General features: G+C 44.4%; 1 protein-coding gene across 1 annotated transcript in view; it reads right to left on the bottom strand.

Annotated features, from left to right (window-relative positions):
* TRIM44 (tripartite motif containing 44) overlaps nucleotides 1-22,803 on the bottom strand; it is a 178,307-nt gene that overhangs the window by 129,880 nt on the left and 25,624 nt on the right. Inside the window, exon 2 of the mRNA XM_020963958.2 lies at nucleotides 22,056-22,133. Coding sequence (XP_020819617.1) covers nucleotides 22,056-22,133 — 78 coding nt within the window. The remainder of the gene's footprint in view (nucleotides 1-22,055; nucleotides 22,134-22,803) is intronic.

The raw sequence follows: 22,803 nt of genomic DNA, 5'->3' as shown, positions 1-22,803 counted from the left end.
CCTCGAGCTCCCCACGAAAGCAAACATCCATATATATATATATTTTGGACCTGGGGTCCCTATCTTGACCAGGCTAATAAGGGAGCAGACACAGAGCTAACCAGTACGGAGGCTTAGATCTGCTCTGTTTCTGGCATAGGCCAGTTCACCTCTTTTTAGGCAACCTGGAAGCCCTGAGTTTGTGGGGTCTTATCACATTGGTGCCAGATTTAGTGAGGACCCCTGATTACTTCAGCCCTACTGTAACATTGGAGGTCTTCCAAAAAAGGCTGGAGGACCATTAGCTGGCTACATTGGAGAGGGAATACGATATGACGGAGAAATGGATATGAAGTCAGAAGACGTGGGTTTGAATCCCATGTCTGCTATTTAAGGCTGGTGTGACCTTGGGAAATTCATTAAATCTCCTTGGGCCTCAGTTTCCTCATCTGTAAAATGAGAGGATTGGACTAGATCATCTCTGAAGTCCTTTCTAGCTCTAAAGCCATAATCCTACAATGAGACGGCCACTGAGGTTCTTCCTATTTGGCAATCCTGTGAACCTGTGAAAATTTACGAGTGGACGTGTGGTGGACTTTTCAGTTCACATCCTTCCCAACCACACCAGAGTTCCCCTGCCCAATCTGATTCCCCTTTTCTGTGATAACTCAAAGATCCGGGGAAAGCACATTGCCAAGTCATCTCATTAAAAGTAATGGCACTTCCATTGGTGAAGCGGGTCATTTGATCCTCTCTGCCATTGCCTTTTGAAGGTTAGTCTTTAGAACTAGGAGTTTCAGAGCTGCCCAGGGATCCCACCACTGATGCTCTCTCCTAGGGACCAAAGGCAGATACCCTGGCTAAACTGCTGGACCCCCATCATGCAATGGAAAGAGTATTGGCTTGGGAGTTGGAAGACATCATTCCTTTGATGTTTTCTACTTGTATGATTTTGGTCAAGTCACTTAACCTCTCTAGGTCCCAGTTTCCTCATCTGCAAAAGGATCAGGGTTGGCCTAGATGACCTTGAGATCCCTAGCTCTAGAGCTATGATCCATTAGTGTCCAGGAGAATCATGAAGCAGCCTCATGGGGCTGTTTCAATGAATGACTCAAATGTGTCACTGCTTAGAAATATGAGGCTCTATTGCAAGCTATCACTGTGCCAAGGAGATCAGCACTAGGACAGAGCATCATTACTCTGCCTACTGGATACAGTCAGAGAGCTCAGGTTCAAATCCTGGCTCTGTGATTTACACCTGGATGATTTGGGGCAAATTCATTTCATTTTCCTGTACCTTAGCTTCCTCATCTGTAAATCCAGGTGGTTGGATCAAATGATTTCTAAGGGCCCTTCTGACTGACTCCTGTGATCCTACAATAAGCAGCCCACACTAAACTATTCCCTTTATGGTCTTGCTAAAGGTAGAGAGATGTAGCAATGAAGAAAGCCAAAATCAGTTGTGTTCCTGATGCTGATAAAGTTAGTCCTCTGTCTTCCTTACCCCTCTCTGAGTTGCATTTTTCTAGATTTTCATTTCATTTCATCTTATCATCACCATCACCACCATCACCATTACCACCATCACCACCACCACCACCATCATCACAATATTAGTTAGCATTTTATCTCATTTTATCTTCACTACCACCCTGGCAGATCGGTGCTATTATAATTTCCATTTTACAGATGAAGAAATTGAGGTAGAAAGAGGATAAGTGACTTGCCCAAGGTCATATAGCTGTTAAGTGTCTGAAGTTGACCTTGAACTCAGGTCTTCCTGACTTACATTTAGCACTCCAACATCCCACCTGGCTGAACCTGAAATCTGCGGAAATTGAGGCCCTGAATTAGAAGGAGAGCTAGAAATACGGCATTGAGAGGCAGTGCAAAGAGCTCTAGAGCCAGGTGGCATGGATTCTAGTGCTGGCCTTGATGCTGTGTAATACTGGGAGAATAGGTGAACCTCTCTGGGCCTGTCTAAAAGGAAGAGGATTAGATGATCTCTACAGCTCCTTGCAGTTCAAAATTCCAAGATCCCAGTTCTCTAAAGCCCATGTTCTAGAGACCATATGAAATATATCAAACATCAGATGTACAAAGTCACAGGAGAAGCCTCAGGTAACCTAATGGAACCCAATTTAGCAATTGTTGTGGTAACACATTCTACATGTAAGGGGAAGAATCCTGGTGAGTATTAGTATCTGCACAAGCAGTGTCACCAAGCCTTGGCCTTCCAAGGATAACCACAGTATGTAGAGCTGGAAAAGGGACCTTAAAAACCATCAGTTTTCCAGAAGATGGAACTGAAGCCCAGACAGAGAAACATGAAACATGACCAAGGTGACTGAGTTGAGGTCTTCCAGATTCTGGTGGAATGTCTCTTTTCACTTCATCATGGACCTCCTTGTGCTGCCTGCTGGAGCCTATGGACCCCCTTCTCAGAATCACAGTTTTAAATGCACAAAATAAAATACAGGGGGTATGAAATACAGTGCATTTGCCGCAATCTAGTTTCCTCTTCCCCTGGAAGCCAGACTACTCCAGACCTAAGCAATCTCTCCTTCTGGCACTAACTGTCCAAAACCTCTGCTTTAGCACTAGATCAAATTATCTCATACTGTTCTTAACTGTTTCCACACTCATGCCTCTGTCTTTGATATCTTTTATATCCTCCCTAGGGCCTCGTATAGGGTCCATGTGGTGAATGAAAAAGAGTACTGGATTTGGCATCAGAGGACCTAGATCAGAAACCCTCCCTCTGTTGTTTATTCCCTGGGCACGTTCCTTCAATCTGAATCTGAACCTAGGTCCCCTGACTCTAAATCTAGTGCTGTGGGCTTCTGACTCTCAGGACTTTGCTTTTATGCCCCGGTATGAATCCCTTTGTCCTTCCCAGCTGTTCCTCCCTAGCCTCTGGTCTCACTTTCCCTTCATGTGTTGTTTCCCCCATTAGAATGTAAGCTCCTTGAGGCTAAGGATGGTCTTTCTTTTTTGCTTATATTTGTATTCCTGGCACTTAATAAATGCTTGTTACCTGCCTGCCTTCCTATAACACATTCCCTCAGTACTCCCTAGCCCTAAGACCTGGCGTAAGTTAGCACGGTGTAAGGGCACGCACACTGGACTTGTAGTTAAGAAGATCTGAGTTCAGATCCTCTCTCTGACACTTAATGGTTGTGTGACCCTAGGCAAACCACTAAATCTCTTTGGGCTTCCATAAAGTGAAGGAGTTGGACTAGGCCTTTAAATTCCCTTCATCTCTAAGTCAAGGATTCTATAAGTTATTTAGCTTGTCTGGGCCTCAGTTTCCTCATCTGTAAAATGAAAGGATCAGATTAAATGATATCTGAAGTCCCTATCAACTCTAAACCTTTGACCATATGGATTCACTAGTCAGCTGTAAGGAAAATAGATCATCTACATAAAGAAAGAGGAATTGGACAATCAATGGAGCCAGCCTTGGAGTCAGGAAATAGGAGGTTCAAATCTTGCCTCAGAGTGGTACCATGGACTGGCTCTGGAGTCAGAGGACCTGAGTTCAAATCCCGACTCTCTTATTACCTTTAAGACCTTGGGTGAATCCCCAGTTTCTTAATCTATGGGGTTTCCTCATCTGTGGGGTTGGGCTAGATGACCTCCGAAATACATTGCATTTCTGATGTGAGGATCCTGTTGTCTCTGACATACACTGTCTTGGTGGCTAAAATGGTGAGTCATATAATAACAACAACAAAAACTTATCACCCAGGGTTTTAAGGTTTGCAAAGCACTTTACAAATTATATCTCACTTGTTCCTCACGCCAACCCTGGAAAGTAGATACTGCTATTAATGCCATTTTACAGGTAAGGAAACTGAGGTAGGTAGTGATTAAGTAACTTGTTCAGGGTCACAAAGCTATGAAATATCTGAGGTTGAATTTGAACTCTGGCCTTCTGTCTCCAAGTCCAGCACAAATTAGCTAGCTGCCTCTCAGTGCCCCCAGACACTTCTTAAAGCTGTACATGACTCATCTGCGTAAGTAGAGAGAGTTTCCTTACTGGGAGTGATCCTACATTGATGAAATCTCAGGTCTGGATCTATGTATCTATTACTTTATAGCTGACAAAACCATCCATTTGTATCAATGGAGAGACTTCCATAACCAGATCTTTTTATTGTCTCCCATAGGCCTAGCTGGTGAATAATGGTAGCTGAACGCCTTCTGATCAACACTTTCTTTGTCTCCTCAGAGCTTAGCATAGAGCCTAGCACACAGTAAACAATTAATATGTGTTTTTTAACTGACTGGCTGGAAAACATCAGAAGCCCAGAGATTCAAGCTGGAATGGACCTTTGATATCATCTAATCTAATTCTCTCATTTTATACATAAGGAAACTGAAACTGAGGTCTAGAGAGGTCAATCATCTTGGCCAAAGTCACACGTATGGTAACTGGCAGAGTTGAGATTTGAACTCATGGTTTCTGAATCCAATTCAGGCTCTCTTTCCACAGTGCCACATCCCTCTGGAGACCACTTGTTCACGCTCTTAGCAGCTACGACATTATTGCCATGACAACTTAATAGGTAACTAGCTAACACATGCCACTGAACTGAATTTACCAGACCAGTAATTTACTGGATACAGTGGGCTAACTTTCTATTGATTTGACAGTCAGGCTAGAGACGCCTCTGTGGTTTCCATCCCCTAGGGCGACAATAAGGAAACACCACTGCAAACTTATAAGCATCACTATTTCTGAGTAGCCTCTCTGTGTTGCCTGAAATGAATGAAATGTGTTCCTTTTAGAGAGAAAGTGGAGAAGAGCAGAAAGAGCTGTGGACTTGGGGTCAGGAAACCTGGGTTCAAATCTCATCTCTGCCACTTATCTGTTCTGCGACCTTGGGCAAGTCACTTTAACACCCTTGAGCTTCAGTTTTTTCATCTATAAAATGGGGATAATAACATCTTCACTTCTCACTTCACAAGGCTGTTACAAGCATAATCCTTAATATACTATGTAAACAAGAGGCATTAAGTAATCGTTGGAGAATGCTTGGAAGATATAACAATAGAGATAACTGGGCATTCAATTATAAATACCAAGGACAGGAAAAAGAACTGGACCTGAGATTCCATTGACAGAGAGAAATCCCAGAGGAAACTCCTTCTGCTAATGCAGACTGATGCCTTCTCTACAATTTACAGTCTTGAAGAGTCGCCTAGAATGCTGAGTATTTAAAAGACTTGTCCAGGGTCAGACAAACTATTTGTGTCAAAGGTGGGACATGAATACAGGTCTTTCAGTGTCTGAAGCCAGCTCTCCATATGAGAGTGTCTCTCATTAATATCAATATAATAACAGCTAGGATTTATATAGCACTTTAAGCTTAGCAAAGCACTTTACACGTGTGATTTGATTTTCACAACAACTCTAAGAGGAAGATGCTATTATTATTTCCATTTTTTGCCTTTTTTTTGTTGTTCAGTCATTTTCAGTCTAGTCCAACTCTTTGTGACCCCATTTTGGGGTTTTCTTGGCAAAGATATTGGAGTGATTTGCCATTTCCTTCTCCAGCTCATTTTACAGATGAGCAAACTGAGGCAAACAGGTTAAGTGATTTGTCCAAGGTCACACAGCTAGTAAGTGTCTGAGGCCAGATTTGAACTCAGGAAGATGAGTTTTCCTGACTCTGGGCCTGGCACTCTATCCACTGTACCACCTAACTGCCATCTCCATTTTTACAGATGAGGAAATTGAAGCAGGAAGAGATTAACCAGGGTCACATGGCTGGCTAGTAAGTGTCCATGGTTGAACTTAAATTCAGGTTTTTCTGACTCTGGATCCACTGTGCCACCTAGCTTTTAGGCAGCTAATGTGAAGAAAGGTATAAAACAGAGAGATATAAGGTTACTGCTGGTAGGTAGAAAACCCAGTACTGAGTCTAAATGAAGAGGGACTCCCTATAGATGGTGAATACTTCCAGATACTGGTTGAAGATGACACTGAAATGAATATATCCAGCCCTGGAATACTATAGAATCTTTTAAATGAGATTCTCAATCACTGCAAAAAGCTCAGCATTAACTATTGATGTAGGAAAAACCAAGTGGATGAAGTAGTTAGAGAGGTAGGCTCAGAGTCAAAAAGACCTGGGTTCAAGTCCTCTCTCTGGTTCATACTGGCTGTGTGGCCCTGGGGCAGTCATTTGATCTTTTGGTCCTCTAGGAAATTAAAACTATGAATTCCAGAGAAGGGGCTGACTTGGGGTGGTAGAAGGAATATTCTCATTTGGGAGTTCCCTATAGCAATGAAATCACAAGTTTATTCTCTATCTCAATGAATAATAACTATTGCCAAAATATACTATACAAAAATCTTAATGCACTTTTAAGTTTAAATAGCTTATTTTTAGGACAACCTGTGAATTAAGGATTGGCACTGTGATTTGGCAATGAACTGGGCACAGACCTGAGCAAGATGAGAACGGCCTTTGGAAAACTGGGCAGTTCTTTTAACAACACCTGAAGAAAGGGGCAGCCCTCCCCCCCCCACTTCTCTCTCCCTCTCTCTCTCTCTCTTCTCTCTCTTTCCTCTTCCTCCTCCTCCTCCCCCTTCTTCTTTCTCTCTTTCTCTGTCTCTCTCTTTCCCCTTCTCCTCCTCTTCTTCTTCTGCTTCTTCTCCTCTCTCTCTCCCTCCCTCCCTCCCTCTCTCTCATCAGCATTCATTAAGGCATGCTGCTCTCCATTTCCTCGTCTGTAAAAATGAGGATGCTGTTATTTGTACTCCCTATCACTCAAGGTTATTGCAAGTCGAGCACTTGCAAATGATAAAGACCTCCATAAATGGGAACCATTGTTCTTATTATATATTGACCTCCTGTTGTGTGTCAGGTCCCGGCTTTTTTAAGAGCTGGGATCATTTCACTTTTGTTTTCTACTCCTATAAGCCTACGCTAGTGCCTGGCACTTAGTAGGGGCTTTAGAAATGCTAGCTGAATACTGAACCACTTTGCCTCCCAGCCTGGTGTGTATTTGGTGTGTTTGTTTGTTTTTCCCCAGGCATTACTGAAGAGGAGAAGCTGGCATCTTGATTTTCAGCTTTCCTTTTCTCCAGCCCCAACCTGCATATGAAACACTTTGCTTCTGCTCTAGAATTAATCAGTTAGGAAGTGGGTGGTTGAAAGTGACACTGAAAGTTTGAAAGTGAGCCCTAAGCTCAGAAACACACTATTTTTAACTCTTTTAGACTGGTATACAGAGAGAAATCCTGTTTTTTCCTCCATTTAAGGTGAAATTATTTTAAAAACAAGTCCCATCTCTGTCCCTATTCAGCTCCTACTAAGTGAACAAATAGCCTTGGGAAATCTCAAGTTTCCAGAAGAAGATTCTGGAGACCTGAGTTCTAGGTAGTTCAGTATATGTAACTTCTCTGGGCTTTCATTTCCTCACCCACAGACAGCTCAGCGGCATAGTGGATAGAGTGCCAGGCTTGGAATCAAGATCTAAGTTCATATCTGACTTCAACCATTCACTAGCTGTGTGACCCTACGCAAGTCACTTAACCTCCCTCTGACTCAGTTTCCTCATCTGTAAAATGGGAATAATAATAGTACCTACCTCCCAGGGTTGTTGTGAGGATCAAATGAGACAATAATGGTGGAATGCTAAGCACAGGACCCGGCACATAGTAGGCACTATATTAATGTTAGCTATTATTAATATTATTGCTGTTGTTGGATAATATTTGTAAAGTGTTTACCACAGTGCCTGGCACAGAGTAGGCACTTAGTAAATGCTTTCCCTTCCCCATAAAGGTGAGGGTGGTTGGACTAGGCAAGTTCATAGAATCTCATATGAGTTAGGAGCCAAAAGGACCTTAAAGATCCACTAATTCTGGAGTTCTTTTCGGCTTTCTTCATTCAGACTAGGTCTCCCTATCTTGCCTAGGCTGAAAGGGCAGCAGTCACTCATAGCTCCACCTCACTGCTGATCGGCCACGGAGCTCTGACCTGCTCCATTTCTGACTTGAGCTGGTTTGTCTCTCCTTAGGTGGCTCTTGGGCTCCATATTGGTGTCAAATTTAGTGTAGATGCCTGATTGGCTTAGCCCACTACAGCTCAGAACTCCCAATCTCAATCAATCCATCAGCCAGCCTTAGCCTCCCCTTTATGTGCTTAATAAATGCATGCAGAATGACCAAGTACTCTTTGACACCATTCTGGAAATCATGACCACCTAGGCTCCTTCCAGACTAGGAACTCCATCCTGAGTGAATGACAACATCTACATGCCCCACAGCCAGACCAGTCACGAACCACAGGTCTCTACTCTTCAAAGGAAATTAAGAGATGCTGACAAGGCTCCTGAGTGACACTGAGAACTCTTCAAGGGAGAACGCAGAGCTGGAACCCTGGAGAGTCTAGAACACTGTCTCCTATGAATGTCCCCCAATAGAGATCTCTACCTAATGGCCTCGTCCTAGGGTTACGGGTGCCAAATGATGGCCAGGGATGTCTCTCCTTGGTTGCAAATAAATGGACATGTGCTGTCAAGGAGTAGGTGTTTTCCTTTCCTGTCTGATGACATCTGTCTTCAGCAAGAGTCACATCTTAAAACAATTCAGTGAGAGAAGAGCAAAAAATGAAAACAAAATACCAGGAACTCCAGAGAAACAGACTGAAGTCTGCTCCTTATTCTCATATTCTCCCTCCCTCTCCCTCTTCCTCTCCCTCCCTCCCTCCCTCCCTCCCTCCCTTCTCTCTCTCTCTCTCTCTCTCTCTCTCTCTCTCTCTCTCTCTCTCTCTCTCTCTCTCTCTCTCTCTCTTTCTCTCTCTCTCTCTCTCTCTCTCTCTCTCTCTCTCTCTCTCTCTCTCTCCCTCCCTCTCCCTCTCTCCTTGTCCCCTTCTCCTCTTCTCCCTCTCCTTCCCCCTCTCCCCATTTCTTTTCTCTCTTCTTTCTCCCCTTTTTTCCTTCTCTCCCTTTCTCCTCTCTCCTCTTTTCTCTCTTCTTTTTCTCTTCTCCCTCTCTCTTCTCTTCTCTTCTCTTCTCTTCTCTTCTCTTCTCTTCTCTTCTCTTCTCTTCTCTTCTCTTCTCTTCTCTTCTCTTCTCTTCTCTTCTCCTCTTTTCTTTCTCTTCTCTTCTCTTCTCTTCTCTTCTCTTCTCTTCTCTTCTCTTCTCTTCTCTTCTCTTCTCTTCTCTTCTCTTCTCTTCTCTTCTCTTCTCTTCTCCTCTTTTCTTTCTCTCTCTCTCTCTCTCTCTCTCTCTCTCTCTCTCTCTCTCTCCCCTCATCTCCCTCCCCCTCTTCTCTTCTCCCTCTCCCTCTCCTTCCCCCTCTCCCCTTTTATTTTCTGTCACTCTTCTTTCTCCCCCTTTCCTTCTCTCCCTTTCTTCCCTTGCTTCTTTCTTCTCTCTCCCTCTCTTTCTCCTTCTGTCCCTCTCTTCTTTCTCCTTCTCCCCTCTCTCTCCTCTCTCTCTTCTTCTTTTCCCTTTCTCTTTCCCTCTCTCTTCTCTCTTTCTCCTTTTCTCCCTCTCTCTTCTCTCTCTCCTTCTTCCCCTCTCTTCTCTTGCTCCTCTCCTCTCTCTCTCTTTCCTCTCTCTGCCTCTCTCTCTTTCCCCCCTCTCCATTTGTCTCTGCCTCTCTGTTTTCATCCCTCCTTCCCCCCCCCCAGCCCCCTTCCTAGGCAGCTGCTAAGCCTCAGAATTTCCCCCTCCCCCTTTTTTTCTCTCTTGTTAATGTCTGTACTTTCCCTCCAGCCCTCCCCTAAATCACCGGAACAAATGGACAAGGCTAGGGTCTTGTTTGTTTCCAGCTGGACTGTTTGGGGAAATTTGCAAATGTTCTCAGAGTTGTGGTGACAGCATTCATTGCCCTGGAAACTCAGATCTCAGAATTTCTAAGCCAAAGACACTGCTGTTCTCCAAACATGTCTCTTCTCCTAGGTACCTTCACTGTTTGAAAGGTTTTTGTTTTTCTTTCAATTATACATCTTTATTTTGACATTGCCTTCGTTCCCCAATATAATCCACCTTCCTCCCCAACCCAGGCACCTATCCCATATAACAGAAAGGAACAAAGAAATTGATAAAAAGCAAAACCAACCAAGACACCCTCCCTGTCTGACAGTATATGTGGCATTCCACACCCATCGTCCCCCACCTCTGCAAAAGAGGTAGGTACATTCGTTTATCTCTTCTTTGAGGCCAAGATTGGCTATTATAGTTACCCAGTGTTCAGTTTTGATTCAGAGTTTTATTTTAATGTGTGAATAACCAATACAACTCAAGGTTTAAAGCTGGAAGGTCCCTGCTGGATAATCAAGTTTGCCAAGGTTACCCAGCTCATGATTGATCTAATAGGGACTGGAACCATAGGAACTCCTAATTCCTAAACCAATTTTCTTTTCAACAAGATCCACCCTCCTTTTTACTTTCCTTGTGGGGAAGGAATGGCAAACAATCTTTCCAAGAACAAGGTAAACACGGGCACACCAGAACACTGGCTCTGCTTTGCTCTGAGGAAAAAAAAAAGAAAGAAAGAAAAGTCCTGTAGGAATATTTTTCTCCTCCTAGGAGTTTAAGCAAATAGCAGATTCTCTCTCCTCAGAACATCTTCAAATCTAAAAATGGAAACTGTTATTGATGATTCTACAGAGCTGTTATGGGCCCCAAAGCCTAAGAAGATTCTTGTCAAATGATTCAAATGCTCTTTCTGGACCCATGCTATGACTGTTGCACTAAATTCTGAGACTAGAGATCTGGGTTCAAATCCTTCCTCAGATGCTTACTAGCAGCGTGACCCTGGGCAGGTGACAACCTCTCTGGCCCTTAGTCTCTCATCTGAAAAATGAGGGGGTTGGATGGACCGTCTTCCAAGGTTCCTTCTCACTCTAAATCTACGACCCCATGCCTTTCTGCTGTTGGTTGGACTACATATATTAAGAGCCTATCATTTCGCAGGTTCTCTGTAAGGTGTAGGGGATGAGACAGTTCCTGCCCTCTAGGGGCTGCATTCTAATAGGGAGATTTAGCAAATGTAGGGAAAGGAGTTATGTTCTAGATTGTCTCAGGGATTATAATTAGGGTGATAGGGCAGTAGATGTTCCTTTTCCAGGAGCAATGGTAGAATTGATCTTAATATTATCCTAAAGGTAAGAAGAAGGGGGTGAAAAGGGAGTGGGGGATACATGGGTGACATTGGCTACGCCTTGGTGTCCTGATGAACATGAAGAGCCAGTTAGGCGAGAACAGTGGATAAAGCACTAGACCTGGAGTCAGGGAGACCCGAGTTCAAATCTATCCTTACTAGCATTTTAACCCTGGGCAAGTCACTTAACTTCTATCTGTCTCGGTTTCCTCATCTGTAAAATGGGATAATAATAGCCCCTACTCCCAGGGTTGTTGTGAGGCACTAATAAGATAACACAATTTTTTGGGGGGTGAGGCAATTGGGGTCAAGTGACTTGCCCAGGGTCATACAGCTGGCAAGCGTCATATGTCTAAGGTCAAATTTGAACTCAGGTCCTCCTGACTCCAAGGCCAGAGCTCTATCCACTGCACTACCTAACTGCCCTGAGATAACATCACTTTTAAACCACTGCGTAAGTGTTGTAATTCTGCTGTGACTTGCCCAGGGCTAGACAGGCGTCACTTCTTCCTGACTCCCCATCCATTGCTCTAACCACTGATCTAGGCTGCCCCTCCAGCAGAAGCAACCCTGAATTCAATTACCTAACTGAATCAAAGGCTGGTCCCTTTCAAGAAGGAAAGGAAGAATGGGGAGGTCATTCGATGACTATGATTGCAGTAACGATTTCTATCTACAGTTGGTATGGAAGCTCTGTAAATAAAATGTCAAGTATCCTCTCACCCCAAAGATGATGAAGTGAGGCTGCCCATGGGGGAGATGGGCAGCTTCACTGGGCTCCTGGAAGCAGCCTCATCATCAGCTCCAGCAGAGGTGTTCTGAGGTGCTCCTCTGTCCAGGAGGGGAGGAGACGGGCATCCCTAGGCATTGATTTCATCAACCCCTTTAAAATTCAGTAGCAGAATCAGCTGGCCACCATCCATCCACCATTATTCAATTGACAGAGACCGACGGGGAATCTTCAGACTAGCCAGGAGAGTAGAAGACCCTGGTGATCATAGGAACACAGGTTAAGAGTTGGAAGGAACCTTGAAGGTCACCTTCTCCAAGCCCCTCACTTTATAGGTGAAGAAACTGAGGCCCGAGGTAGCATAGATCAAAAGTAGGATTTGAACCCAGCTCCTGACTCAGACTCTAGGCCTCTGCCCCACGGATCTGATATAGCTCCAGGCAGGTTTCTTAGCTTGAGAGTTTGTTTGCTTCTTGACAGTAGCTATAATTGCTTTGCCCCCATTGATTTCCTGTTTATATTGGGGATATATGAACACAAGGCTACAGACTCCCGAGGCAGATATACAGACCCCACACTGCTTAACTAAACAGCAGCTCCAGGGCAAGGAAGACATCCCTGCTCCAGCGGGGCTGGCGACGGCTGCCTGGCATCCAGGCGGGTCAGGCTCAGCCCAAGCCATCTGCGCGTCATTAGCACTCACAGAGGACTCCAATGCCCCCTTAAAACCTGCAGTCTTAGAAGCGTCCCTAATCTTGGGAAATGTTAATTGATCAAGATACAGAAGAAAGTTATTTATAACCATCAGTTTATTTTCCCAAAAAGCCTGGGGATGAGGGGAGCGTCAGGGAAAGCTAGCCCCCAAATCTTCCCCTTAGGCTATAGTCCCTGGGAGCTCTACGGAAAAACTCCCACACCAGAGATGAGGAAGCTGTGACCTGTCAAAGAGTAAGATGTGATTCATGACAGTTAATCTGTGGGTGCCGAAGGAAATCGGGGAGAGGTCTAGTCACCACTGACACTCTAGGGGAAGTGTCAAAAAATGATTCCCCAGGCAGAAGCCTCACTGAGAAAACTCATGATTGGAACCTGGGAGCTGTCATTCTGTCCCATCCCTGCTATGACCCGAGGGCCCCTTTTAACTCTTAATTCTCTGTGTGACTTAATTTCCCTGGCAGGGAAGATAAAGAACAAATGAGGATAACCACTACCAGGGATACCTACTACAACATAGTAAATGGGGGTGCAAGAAGGGAGTAGAAATGGGGCATTATTCCCCTAAGGGCAATATAGACAAGTTGCAGGCCTAGGAATACCAAGATTAAGAAAATTTTAACTGACTTTGGCATCTCCCAGAAAGTATGGGCTGGGGCCGTTGTGGGGTATAGATGAAAAGGCAGACCAACCCAGGAGACATAATCCAATGAGGGTTGCCATTCCCTTCCTGACCAAATAGAAAGCTTCCTCCCTTGCCTTTTCTTAGGGCTCACCTAACCCCTATGATGACCAGTGAAGGATCTTGAAGTTCCAAAAAACAGATTTGGGACACAGGGGGAAGTGTACCCCCTAAATGTTGGCACCTGGGACAGAGCCCTAATTGTCCTGTGTTGCCCTAGTTACAGCTTGGAACACAACCTCTTAATGGGGGTCCCTTTGGGGTCCTTCAAGCTTTTAGCTCCTGGAACAACCATCCTTTTTGCCATTGCTAATTCACTTAAGCTCTCTGGGCCTCTATTCAAATACAGAGTGAGGGGATTCCATCAGGTAATTTCTGGAAGGTCTCTTCCCTTCTCTGATTCATTCAATCACTAAGGTTGTATGAGAGCATTGTGTGTGTGTGTGTGTGTGTGTGTGTGTGTGTGTGTGTGTGTGTGTGTTATCAGGTTTGGAAAATGATCCATTGCCTGTCCTGTCAGTGGGCTCCATGTTGTAAAGGAAGATAGAATTGCTCCATTCTGGTCCTTGTCTCTCCAGGAGTGCCTGGCAAATACTAGGCACTTAATACATTATGGTTGATTGATTTTGTATTAAGGCAGCAGGGAAATGGGAGGGTCTCCAAGTCTGGAGTCAAGGAGCTAGGTTCAAATCCCAACTCTGCCACGAAGTAACCGTGGGATATCATGCAACTTGTTTCCCTTTCTGGGCCGATTTGCCCACATGAGGAAATTGTAGCAGATGGATTCTGAGGTCCCTTCTAGCTCTGCCAATGATTCCATGGTCCTAAATATGGGTGACCAGACCCACTTTCTCCCTACTTCGAAAACAAAACAAACTCGCCCATCTCACCCCCCAAACCTTCTGTTGAGAGAATTTGCTTTTGCTGTTAAGGGGAAGGCAGGCACAACTTATTGGGTTCAATGACCATTTTAGTGGGTGGTAGGCCTTCAGGGGCTCTTGCTATCTGAAATGGATTTTCTGAGCTGGAGAGGGCAAAGGAAGAAACCATATTCACTCCTCTCTCATTCCCCACCAGAATGATCTCAAGAGATAGAAATCATATTGGAGATTCTGGGCAGCACCCAGCCCATGGCTAGTTCTGACTCAGTTTCTCAGCTTGGTGCTCTCTTCCCATGAGGCTTGGTTAGATATTCAGTGCTAGGCATACTTGGATTTGGAATCCTTAGGGAACCAGGGATACAAGCAAAGGACCAGCATATTTCTCTGCTATGATGACGGCTCCAAAACTGACTATTGCCTTGACCTACCCGAGGTTTCCTGATAGCTCTAGGCAGTGCTGAATTGACTTATCAGCAGCATGTAAGATCAATTTCTCTTGGTCCTGATGGAAAAAAGTCTTCAGTCTCTGCTTTCCTTTTACCAGGAGGCCCAGGCTCGATGTTACATGGGTCCTGCAAGGGGGCTACAGCTCATCGCTGAATAAACAGCAGGATGCTGACAATGGGGATTCAAAAAAGGTTTTGCTTATAATCATCCCCCCCCCAATTTGTGAATTCAAAATCTAGAAGTTGACAAAAGAGACTGATTAGCACTGAGTGAGAGGAAGGGACCCGGGCTCTGTTCCATGCCTCAAAGATTAGCTATTAAAAGTAATTGTAATGTTCTTTTGCAATCATAAAATGTTATATAAATGCTAAATAAAAAATAATAAAATAAGTAATGAGAGGAAACTCAGAGCTCTATTGAACTCATTTCAGGTTGCCAGGCAGTACTTTTGTTTGGCACTCTGGTACGACCATTCCCATCCCTCCCTCATTCCCCCTCCCCCCATGGGGGTTGGGAATCAAGAGAAAGAAACCACGACTTTAGACAGGCTTGGGTTGCCCAGCTCAGCCTTTATTTATCATTCTTACTGTCATCGCCCTGAATAATCTTCGGGTCGGGTCTTTTTATATTGGGTTTTAGAGATAATGTAGCAACAGCACTAGGATAATTCAGAAATTATGATTCCCATTATACAGATAAAGAAAAGTGAGGCTCACTGTGGGGGAAGGAACCTATACTTCCTCCTCATCGCTTTCTTGGCTTCTTTCCTCATTTGGCTTAAATCCCGTTTTACTCAAGGAAGCCTTTCTTGGTCCTCCCAGCTTCTCCCTTCAAATGACCTTCCATCTACTCGGTCTATGTCTTTGACTCATAGCTCTTGTCCCTCCCTTTACAACATAAGCTCTTGAGGGCAGGGCCTGTTTTTGGCCTCCTTTGCACTTAGTACACTTAAATGTTTGTGGACTGACTTGTCCAATCAAATCAGTAGCTTGTTTGGCAAGCAGGGAGAAAGACCTGATTCTAGTTCTCTATCAAGTCTATCAAAGAATCCTAGATCTGGAGCTACAAGGAGCTTCCAAGGCTGCCTAGCGCAAGCCCATTTCACAGATGTGGAAACTGAGGCTGAGGGAGGATGAGTGACCAAGGTCACAGAGCCAGTAACTGGCAAGAGCTGCAGGTCCTACTGACTCCACGAGAATAGAATCTCCTTACTACAGCCCTGCCTAACCTGGCCCCTTGCTACCTTTCCAGCCTTCTTTATATCTTACTCCTCTGCACCCACACTACCATGTAGAAACACTGGCCTCCAAGAGGCTCCATCTCCCAACTGCAGGCCTCTTCCTAGGCTGCCCTCAGGCCTGGAATGCTCCCCCTCCTCATCTCCACCTCCTGGCTTCCTTCACCTCTCTCCTAAAACCTCATCTTCTACCAGAAGCCTTTCCTAATCCTTCCTCTGGGGATTCTCTCCCACTTATCCCATAGATAGCTGGCTTGTACAGAGGTGTTTGCATCCAGAACCAGGGACAGCCTTCTACCCTTCTCTGTATTCCCAGCGCTTAGCACAGAACATGAAATGAGAACATATGTGAAGCACTTTACAAAGGCACCAAGAACGGCACCATAATATGAGTAGTGGGCTTAGACTTAGAGGTCCTGGATTCTAATTCTGAATTTTCCACTTAGAGCCTGTGTGACCTTGGGTAAGTCAACTTATCTAGGCCTAATTTCTTCATCTGTAAAATCAGGTGCCACTGAGAGGGGGTGGCAGATAGACAACTTCTAAAGTCCCTTCTAGAGTGAAAGCAGTGACTTGCTTGAGCCCTTCCCCAAACCCCTCCAGATACGTCTAAAGTCCCTTCTAGATCTGCATCTACTGTCCCAAGTTACAGGACCAAGGTCTCTTTCCATAGAAAATTAGCACATGAAGTGACTTTGGAGATTTCTTGCCCACTTTATGGATGTGGCAACTGGGGCCAGAAGAGGAATCTTTCAAGGTCAAACCCTAGTCCTCTGACTAGGACCACACTGAGGATGTTCCTAAAAAGTTACACAGAAAATTTTACATAGAAAAAGCACTGGGGACACAGAGATAATTTTATCATTTATAACATAAAGGTTAGAGGGGTTCACTATTTAAATGAACACACGTGTGTTGGACTTAGGAATTGGGAAGGCCTGGGTTCAAATCTTGCCTCTGACACTCAGTAGTGGTGTGACCTGGGGCGAGTCATTTTTCTGGGCCTCAGTTTCCTCACCTGTAAAATGAAGGAGTTGGATCCCATGACCTCTAAGAATCCCTCCACTTCTAAATCTATAATTCCCAAGGGACTCTGCTCTTCTTTTTTCTTTTTTTTGTTAATCAAAGCTAAGGATCCTTTGGTCTAAAAAAAGCCCACCCCACCCCAAATCGCCAGCTTCCCTCTCCACTCCCTCCCCCCACCCTATTTTCCTGCATTTTCAAGAATTCCATTTTCTTAAAGCTGAGACATGCTGCATCTCCTAACTGGTTCTCTGGACCTCTTGCAGGAAAAAAAATCCAAATAAGGGAAGCAAAGCTATCCAGACTGGCAAGGAGAAGTGGGTCTAAAAAATGCATTAGGCAAAAATGAGCCATTTGCATCTCCTGTCTGCTTAGCTCCAAGGTAAAAGTGAAGTGTGTTCCCAGTGGGACCCAAGTGTCTGCACTAATCAAGCCTGCTGATGCTTCAGGGGGTTTCGGGAGAAGCCAATGGGGGACAGCAGAGTGTTCATCCCTCCGTGACTCGATGGCTGCCTCTGGATTAGTCAGCTGAGTGAAAAAGTGATAAGAAATTGAAAAATGAAGACTCTGCCCTTTTAGACAAATGGATTTAAAGGGTGAAGGAAATGTAGAAATAGAGGGTAGCAGAGATGTTAGAGACTGTCTTGTCTGCCTCGCTCAACTCTCAAGCATTTATTAAGCACCTACTGTGTGCCAGGCACTTTGTTCGGTCCTGGGTACGAGGAATGAAACAATCCTTAGTCTCAGGGGACTGGTATGCTAGAGAAAGGCACTTGACACAGGAGCAAACCCCAGAGAGGGGGTCAGTGACTCGCTCCAGGGCTCCAGGAGGCCTGGCTTCTGGGGCTGTCTCAGTCCCTCACTCACTGCCTGCCGGTCCAGGGATCTTTCCTCTATTCCTTGCTGAGCTTTGTTAAGCTGTAGGGCGGGAAGGAAACAGCAGACTCCTGGGAAAAAGGCTGATTCATTCTCAGGGAAACCAGACTGCCCTGAGTGTCTTTGCTGCATGAAGGATAGATTTAAAATACCCCGACTTCACACCTCCTTCCCAACATGCCACCAACCAGCCGCATCAGGTGTGCAGGGCCTAGGACACAAGACCTGCAATGAAGGGTCTTAAAAATAAAAATGCAGACAGTGTGTGTGTGTTCCCCAGCCACCACCAGCAGAAATGGGTGTGAGAGAACAGAGGAGACAGGGAAGTGACTCAGGCATGGGACTTGAGTCCCACCTCCTATACCTAACAGCCCTGACACCAGGCAGGATGGGAGAAAGACCCTGGACTTAAAAGTCCTGAGACAGGGCTCCCACCCCAGATCAACTACATACTAGCTGTGGGACCTTGGAGGTCCTCTTCCTCCCTATGAGCCTTAACTCCCTCATCTGGGAAATGGGCTTAAAAATTGCCATGAAGGATTGTTGCAGGAGGGAGACCCCTTAGTCAATCTGAAAATACCCTGAGTATCTGGGTTATTACTGTCCACACTTGTAAAGCCGAGACCAAGAGTGATTAATGTGTATGTAGCTCCAGAAACTTTAAAGTAAATGTAGATGAAGTGGTCATTCTTAAATGATTTAAAGTTGGCCTACACTTTACTTTTTGAGTCTCACAACTATTCTGGGCAGGGAAGTGCTATGAACATCCCGATTTTACAGATGAGACAATGGAGGCTAAGAAGCAGTGAATGACTTGTCCAAGGTCACAAAGTTGGTTGTCCGAGGTGGGATTTGAATTCAGATCTTCTTAACTCAGAGAGCTGAGCTCTAGTCATTGATGGCATCCTGTCTCTAGGACAGGGAGGGATTTCTAACTTGGAGGCCTAGATGTCCATGAACTTGGAAGGGGAAACATAACAATTACATCTCTATTTCAATCTGATTGGGTTTGGGGTAATCTGATACATTTTTATGTGATGCTTTTCATCATGTGATTTTGAGAAGGTGTCTGTAGGCTTAACAAATGTTGGTTGGGTTATATTGGCTAGTACCTATCTTGTTTTTAGGGGAGACAATCATAGTGTGCTAACAGGAGCATAGGACTTAAAGTCAGGAAAAACTTGCGTTCACACAGTTAGTCAACAAGCTTTTATTAAGTGCCTGCTATGTACCAGGCACTTGTGCTAAGTGTTGGTAAGTTGGTAAGTCCCACTTACAAGTTGTGTGATCTTGGGTGTCTTGACTTCTCTGGGCCTTGGTTTCCTCATCCAGAAAATAGATATATAAACGCTTATACTACCTACTGAACAAGGCAGTTACGGGGAGAGCCCTCTTTATAAACCGTAACCTGGTCTATAAATGTGAGCTATGATGATTACCATTGACCTGTGAGGGTGGTGATGAGGATTAAATAAAATGGTAAGGAAAGCAAGCATAACTAGAAAGAGCAATAGAAATGTGACTTATGAAGACTATTATTGGGTTTTGTTTTCAAAGACGATGCCAGTGATGGTGATTAGAATGTGTGAGCCTGGCTGAGATCGCACCGATCAATGCTTGGCCCACAGACCTTTGAAACACTCTTGGGAATCCTCCTTCAGTTAATTCAAGGCAGTGTAGAGTGGTATAAAGGGAAGCCTTAGAAGACCCTGGTTCAGATCCTGGTCCTGCTGCTGACCGACTGTGCAACCCCAGGGGAGAAAGCTTCCATTTCCTTGTGTGTAAAACACAGAGAAAATAAGACCCACCTGGAAAGGCTGGTCGGAGGAAAATAATTTCTAACCTTGAATCACACAATGGATGGGAGTTATTATTATCATCATTAGTGTCTGTGGCCACTTTGTAGGGATCTTGGTGATATTCATGCCTTTGCCTAATTAGTAGGGAGTGAGGGGAGGGGGAAAGAGAATACATGTGTTTATATGCTATGTGATTCACTCTCCCCTGCTTCTTTGCCTTGATAGTTAACACTTACATGGAGAGTTAAGGTTCACAAAGCAGTTTACAAATACTCTCGTTTGAGCCTCACAACAACTCTGGGAGATAGGTGTTATTATTATTCCCATTTTACAGATGAGAAAACTGAGGCAGACAGCAGTTCCGTGACTCGACCAGGATCACACAGCTAATAAGTGTCTGAGGCTGCATTTGAACCCAGGTCTTCCTGACTCCAGGTCCAGTGCTCTATCCACTGCACTATTTTGACACCTGGGTAGAGATAAACATAATACAAATGAATGAATGAATGAATGAATAAGTAAGTAAATGAATGAATGAATGAATGAATAAGTAAATAAACACAAATAAATGAATGAGTGAATAAATGAATAAATGAATGAATGAATGAATAAATAAATAAATAAATAAATGAATAAATAAATAAATAAATAAATAAACAAATAAATAAATAAATAAATAGTGAGATGAGAAGACTTTCAGACTCATCACCCAACCTGTCTCCCTTATCGCTCTCTGGGTCATGTAGACGAAAGCATTCTTGGAGGCAGCCAGCTCGCTGTACACAGAAAGAAGAAGGACTCTCTACCCCCATCCCCTTCTTTGACAGTGCTCTCTCTCTCCTCTCAAATCATAGTGCATGTATTTATTTATCCATCCAAATGCTGTGGACCCTCAGTAAGACATAAGCTGCTCGTAGGCAGGGGATATTTTTTTTCACCTTGTCTTTGTATGCCTACCATAGTAGCAATCAATGCATTTATTAAGGACATACTATGTGCCAGGCACTGTGCTAAGCAGAGGAAATACAAAAACAGTCCCTGCCCTTGATGAGCTTATGTTGAGTGGAAAAAGCTTAATAAAGACTTGTTGGATCAGAATGAATTGAATTGAGTCGATTTTAATTGAACCCAATCATTTGACAGAGTGGAGCTGAATTCTTCATTCTTACCTGAACACCCCCCACCCCCCGCCAAAATCCAGGTTCCTTTCTCTATGTGATTCTGAGACACCAGCTCCCCAGCGCAGTCAGCTGGCACCAACACCTGCCAGGGCCCTACTAAACGTCTGGGTCAGAAAAAGAGTGGGTTACTCATAATCCCCACAGCCTGTGCTGCTCCAGAATATCAAACCTCCAGCCCCCAACATCTTGCAGAAAAACAGCCCGGAAGCTTAACGTATCCCCCTCGCCAGACTCTGGGTCATGAGGACAAAAGCATTCCTGGAGGCAGCTGGTTCCTTGTAAATAGAGAAAGCTTCTCCCGGTGGGCACCGACTGGATGAGACTGGATTCCTAGCTAGCCTGAGACATTAGGCTGATTCATGTCTCGTGTGTGTATGTGTGTGTGTGTGTGTGTGTGTGTGTTTAATCTCTAATTTAATCTCTAATATATGTAAACAATACAATATGCATATACACAAACTCATTTTGTATATGCTATACATGTAGCTATATGTGCACACACATATGTTTACATATACACGTGTAGATCTATTTGTGTTTATAGTTATATATACATATATTATATCTTCAATGGCCATTAAATCCAGCAAAATACACACATATGTACATACACACATGTGTACACATAGATTTGTGTGTGCATACATGCACACAGTCTACATAAACAAACACACATGTGTGTTTATATATATATGTGCACATATAACTATAGACTCACATGTGTATATACATCTATGTATACACATAAAATACGGTGTCTGTATATTTGTGTGTGCATGCATATGTTATATTTTATATGTACATACTTTTATCTTCAACAACTATTAAATTCAGGAAAACATGCCTACACATGTGTATATGCATATATACACACATTTGTCTATATGTGCATATACATGTATGCACACACATACACAGGCATATTTGCATTGTATATATGTGTGCATATATGTTTGTGAGCAGTGCAGATATGCACATGTATGGGTACACAATATTTATGTGTATGCACATGTGTATACATATGTATCTGTGCATGTATATATATGTATATATATATATTTTTTTTTTGCTGAATTGAATGGTCATTGAAGACATCAAAGACACAGCAGAAAGGATTAAAATATTGCTGTCTACAGTTTAGGGACAACAATGAATGATTATGTATTGGAAGTCATAAATGGAAAACAGGGAGAATATAAATGACTTTATCTCTAGGCCTGTTAGAAGCCCTGCTCTGGTTCTGACAGGCAGGCTTAATTAGATCTTAATGCAACGTTCAGATGGATGTCATTAGCAATAGCCCGTACTTGGCTGAAGGACAATGGAAGGCTTCCCAGTGTTCCAGCCCCCAATCGATGCCCCGGACAATACTCACTCTTGGGTCCCCACACTTGAATTTTAGCCTCTCCACCATCTCCAGCATGGCCACCTTCAGATCCACTGGTTCTCTGTTCTAGAAGAGAAAAGAAGGTGGGAGGGGTCACTGGGCAGCCCCCCCGGCTGCTCTGTCGAGCGAGGGCCAACAAGGAAAGAGAAGAATGTTTCTCTTCTTCTCAGATAGCCGGGAGCCCCGCGTGGCCAGGCTGGCAGCTCTGCCCTCTTCCCTCCCCTCCCCCAGAACAGAAATTGCCCAGTGACCTGGGATATCTGCTGGAATGAAAGTGGATGCGCTCAGACAGGCAGGCTCATGGGCTGCCGGCGTCTCTGGGCTGAAGAGTGGAGGCCCAGGCAAGAGGCCTGAGGCAGGAATTGGGAGGCAGGAGGGCCGCTGCTCTGACTTGCTCATCGTGAGCATCCTGCACCACTCTCATGCCAAGACTTTATCTCTGAGGAGATGTGACTTCAGGGTGCCATGGTTTGGGGCAGTGGGGACCAGGAGGTGGGTCACGAGGAGCCTCAAAGGGTCAGAGGTTTAGAATGAAGGGGACACTCCCTCCCAGGTCATCTAGTCATCCTTTCCCCCTCCCACTTTTGTACAGTTGAGGAAACTGAGGCCAGGGAGGTGAAGGCCTGTCACAAAGGTAGTAAGCATCAGAGACAAGATTTGAACCCAGCTCCTCTGACCACAGAAGCCCTTGGTTTACCCCATACAGACGTGCAAAGTGAGGTCATGGAGCTCATTT

Source organism: Phascolarctos cinereus, unplaced genomic scaffold (assembly GCF_003287225.1).
Source record: "Phascolarctos cinereus isolate Bilbo 61053 unplaced genomic scaffold, phaCin_HiC Scaffold_9;HRSCAF=440, whole genome shotgun sequence".
In the NCBI taxonomy this organism is placed as follows: Eukaryota; Metazoa; Chordata; class Mammalia; order Diprotodontia; family Phascolarctidae; genus Phascolarctos; species Phascolarctos cinereus.
The sequence above is the reverse complement of the archived record's forward strand: the minus strand, read 5'-3'. Positions and strand labels throughout refer to the sequence as shown.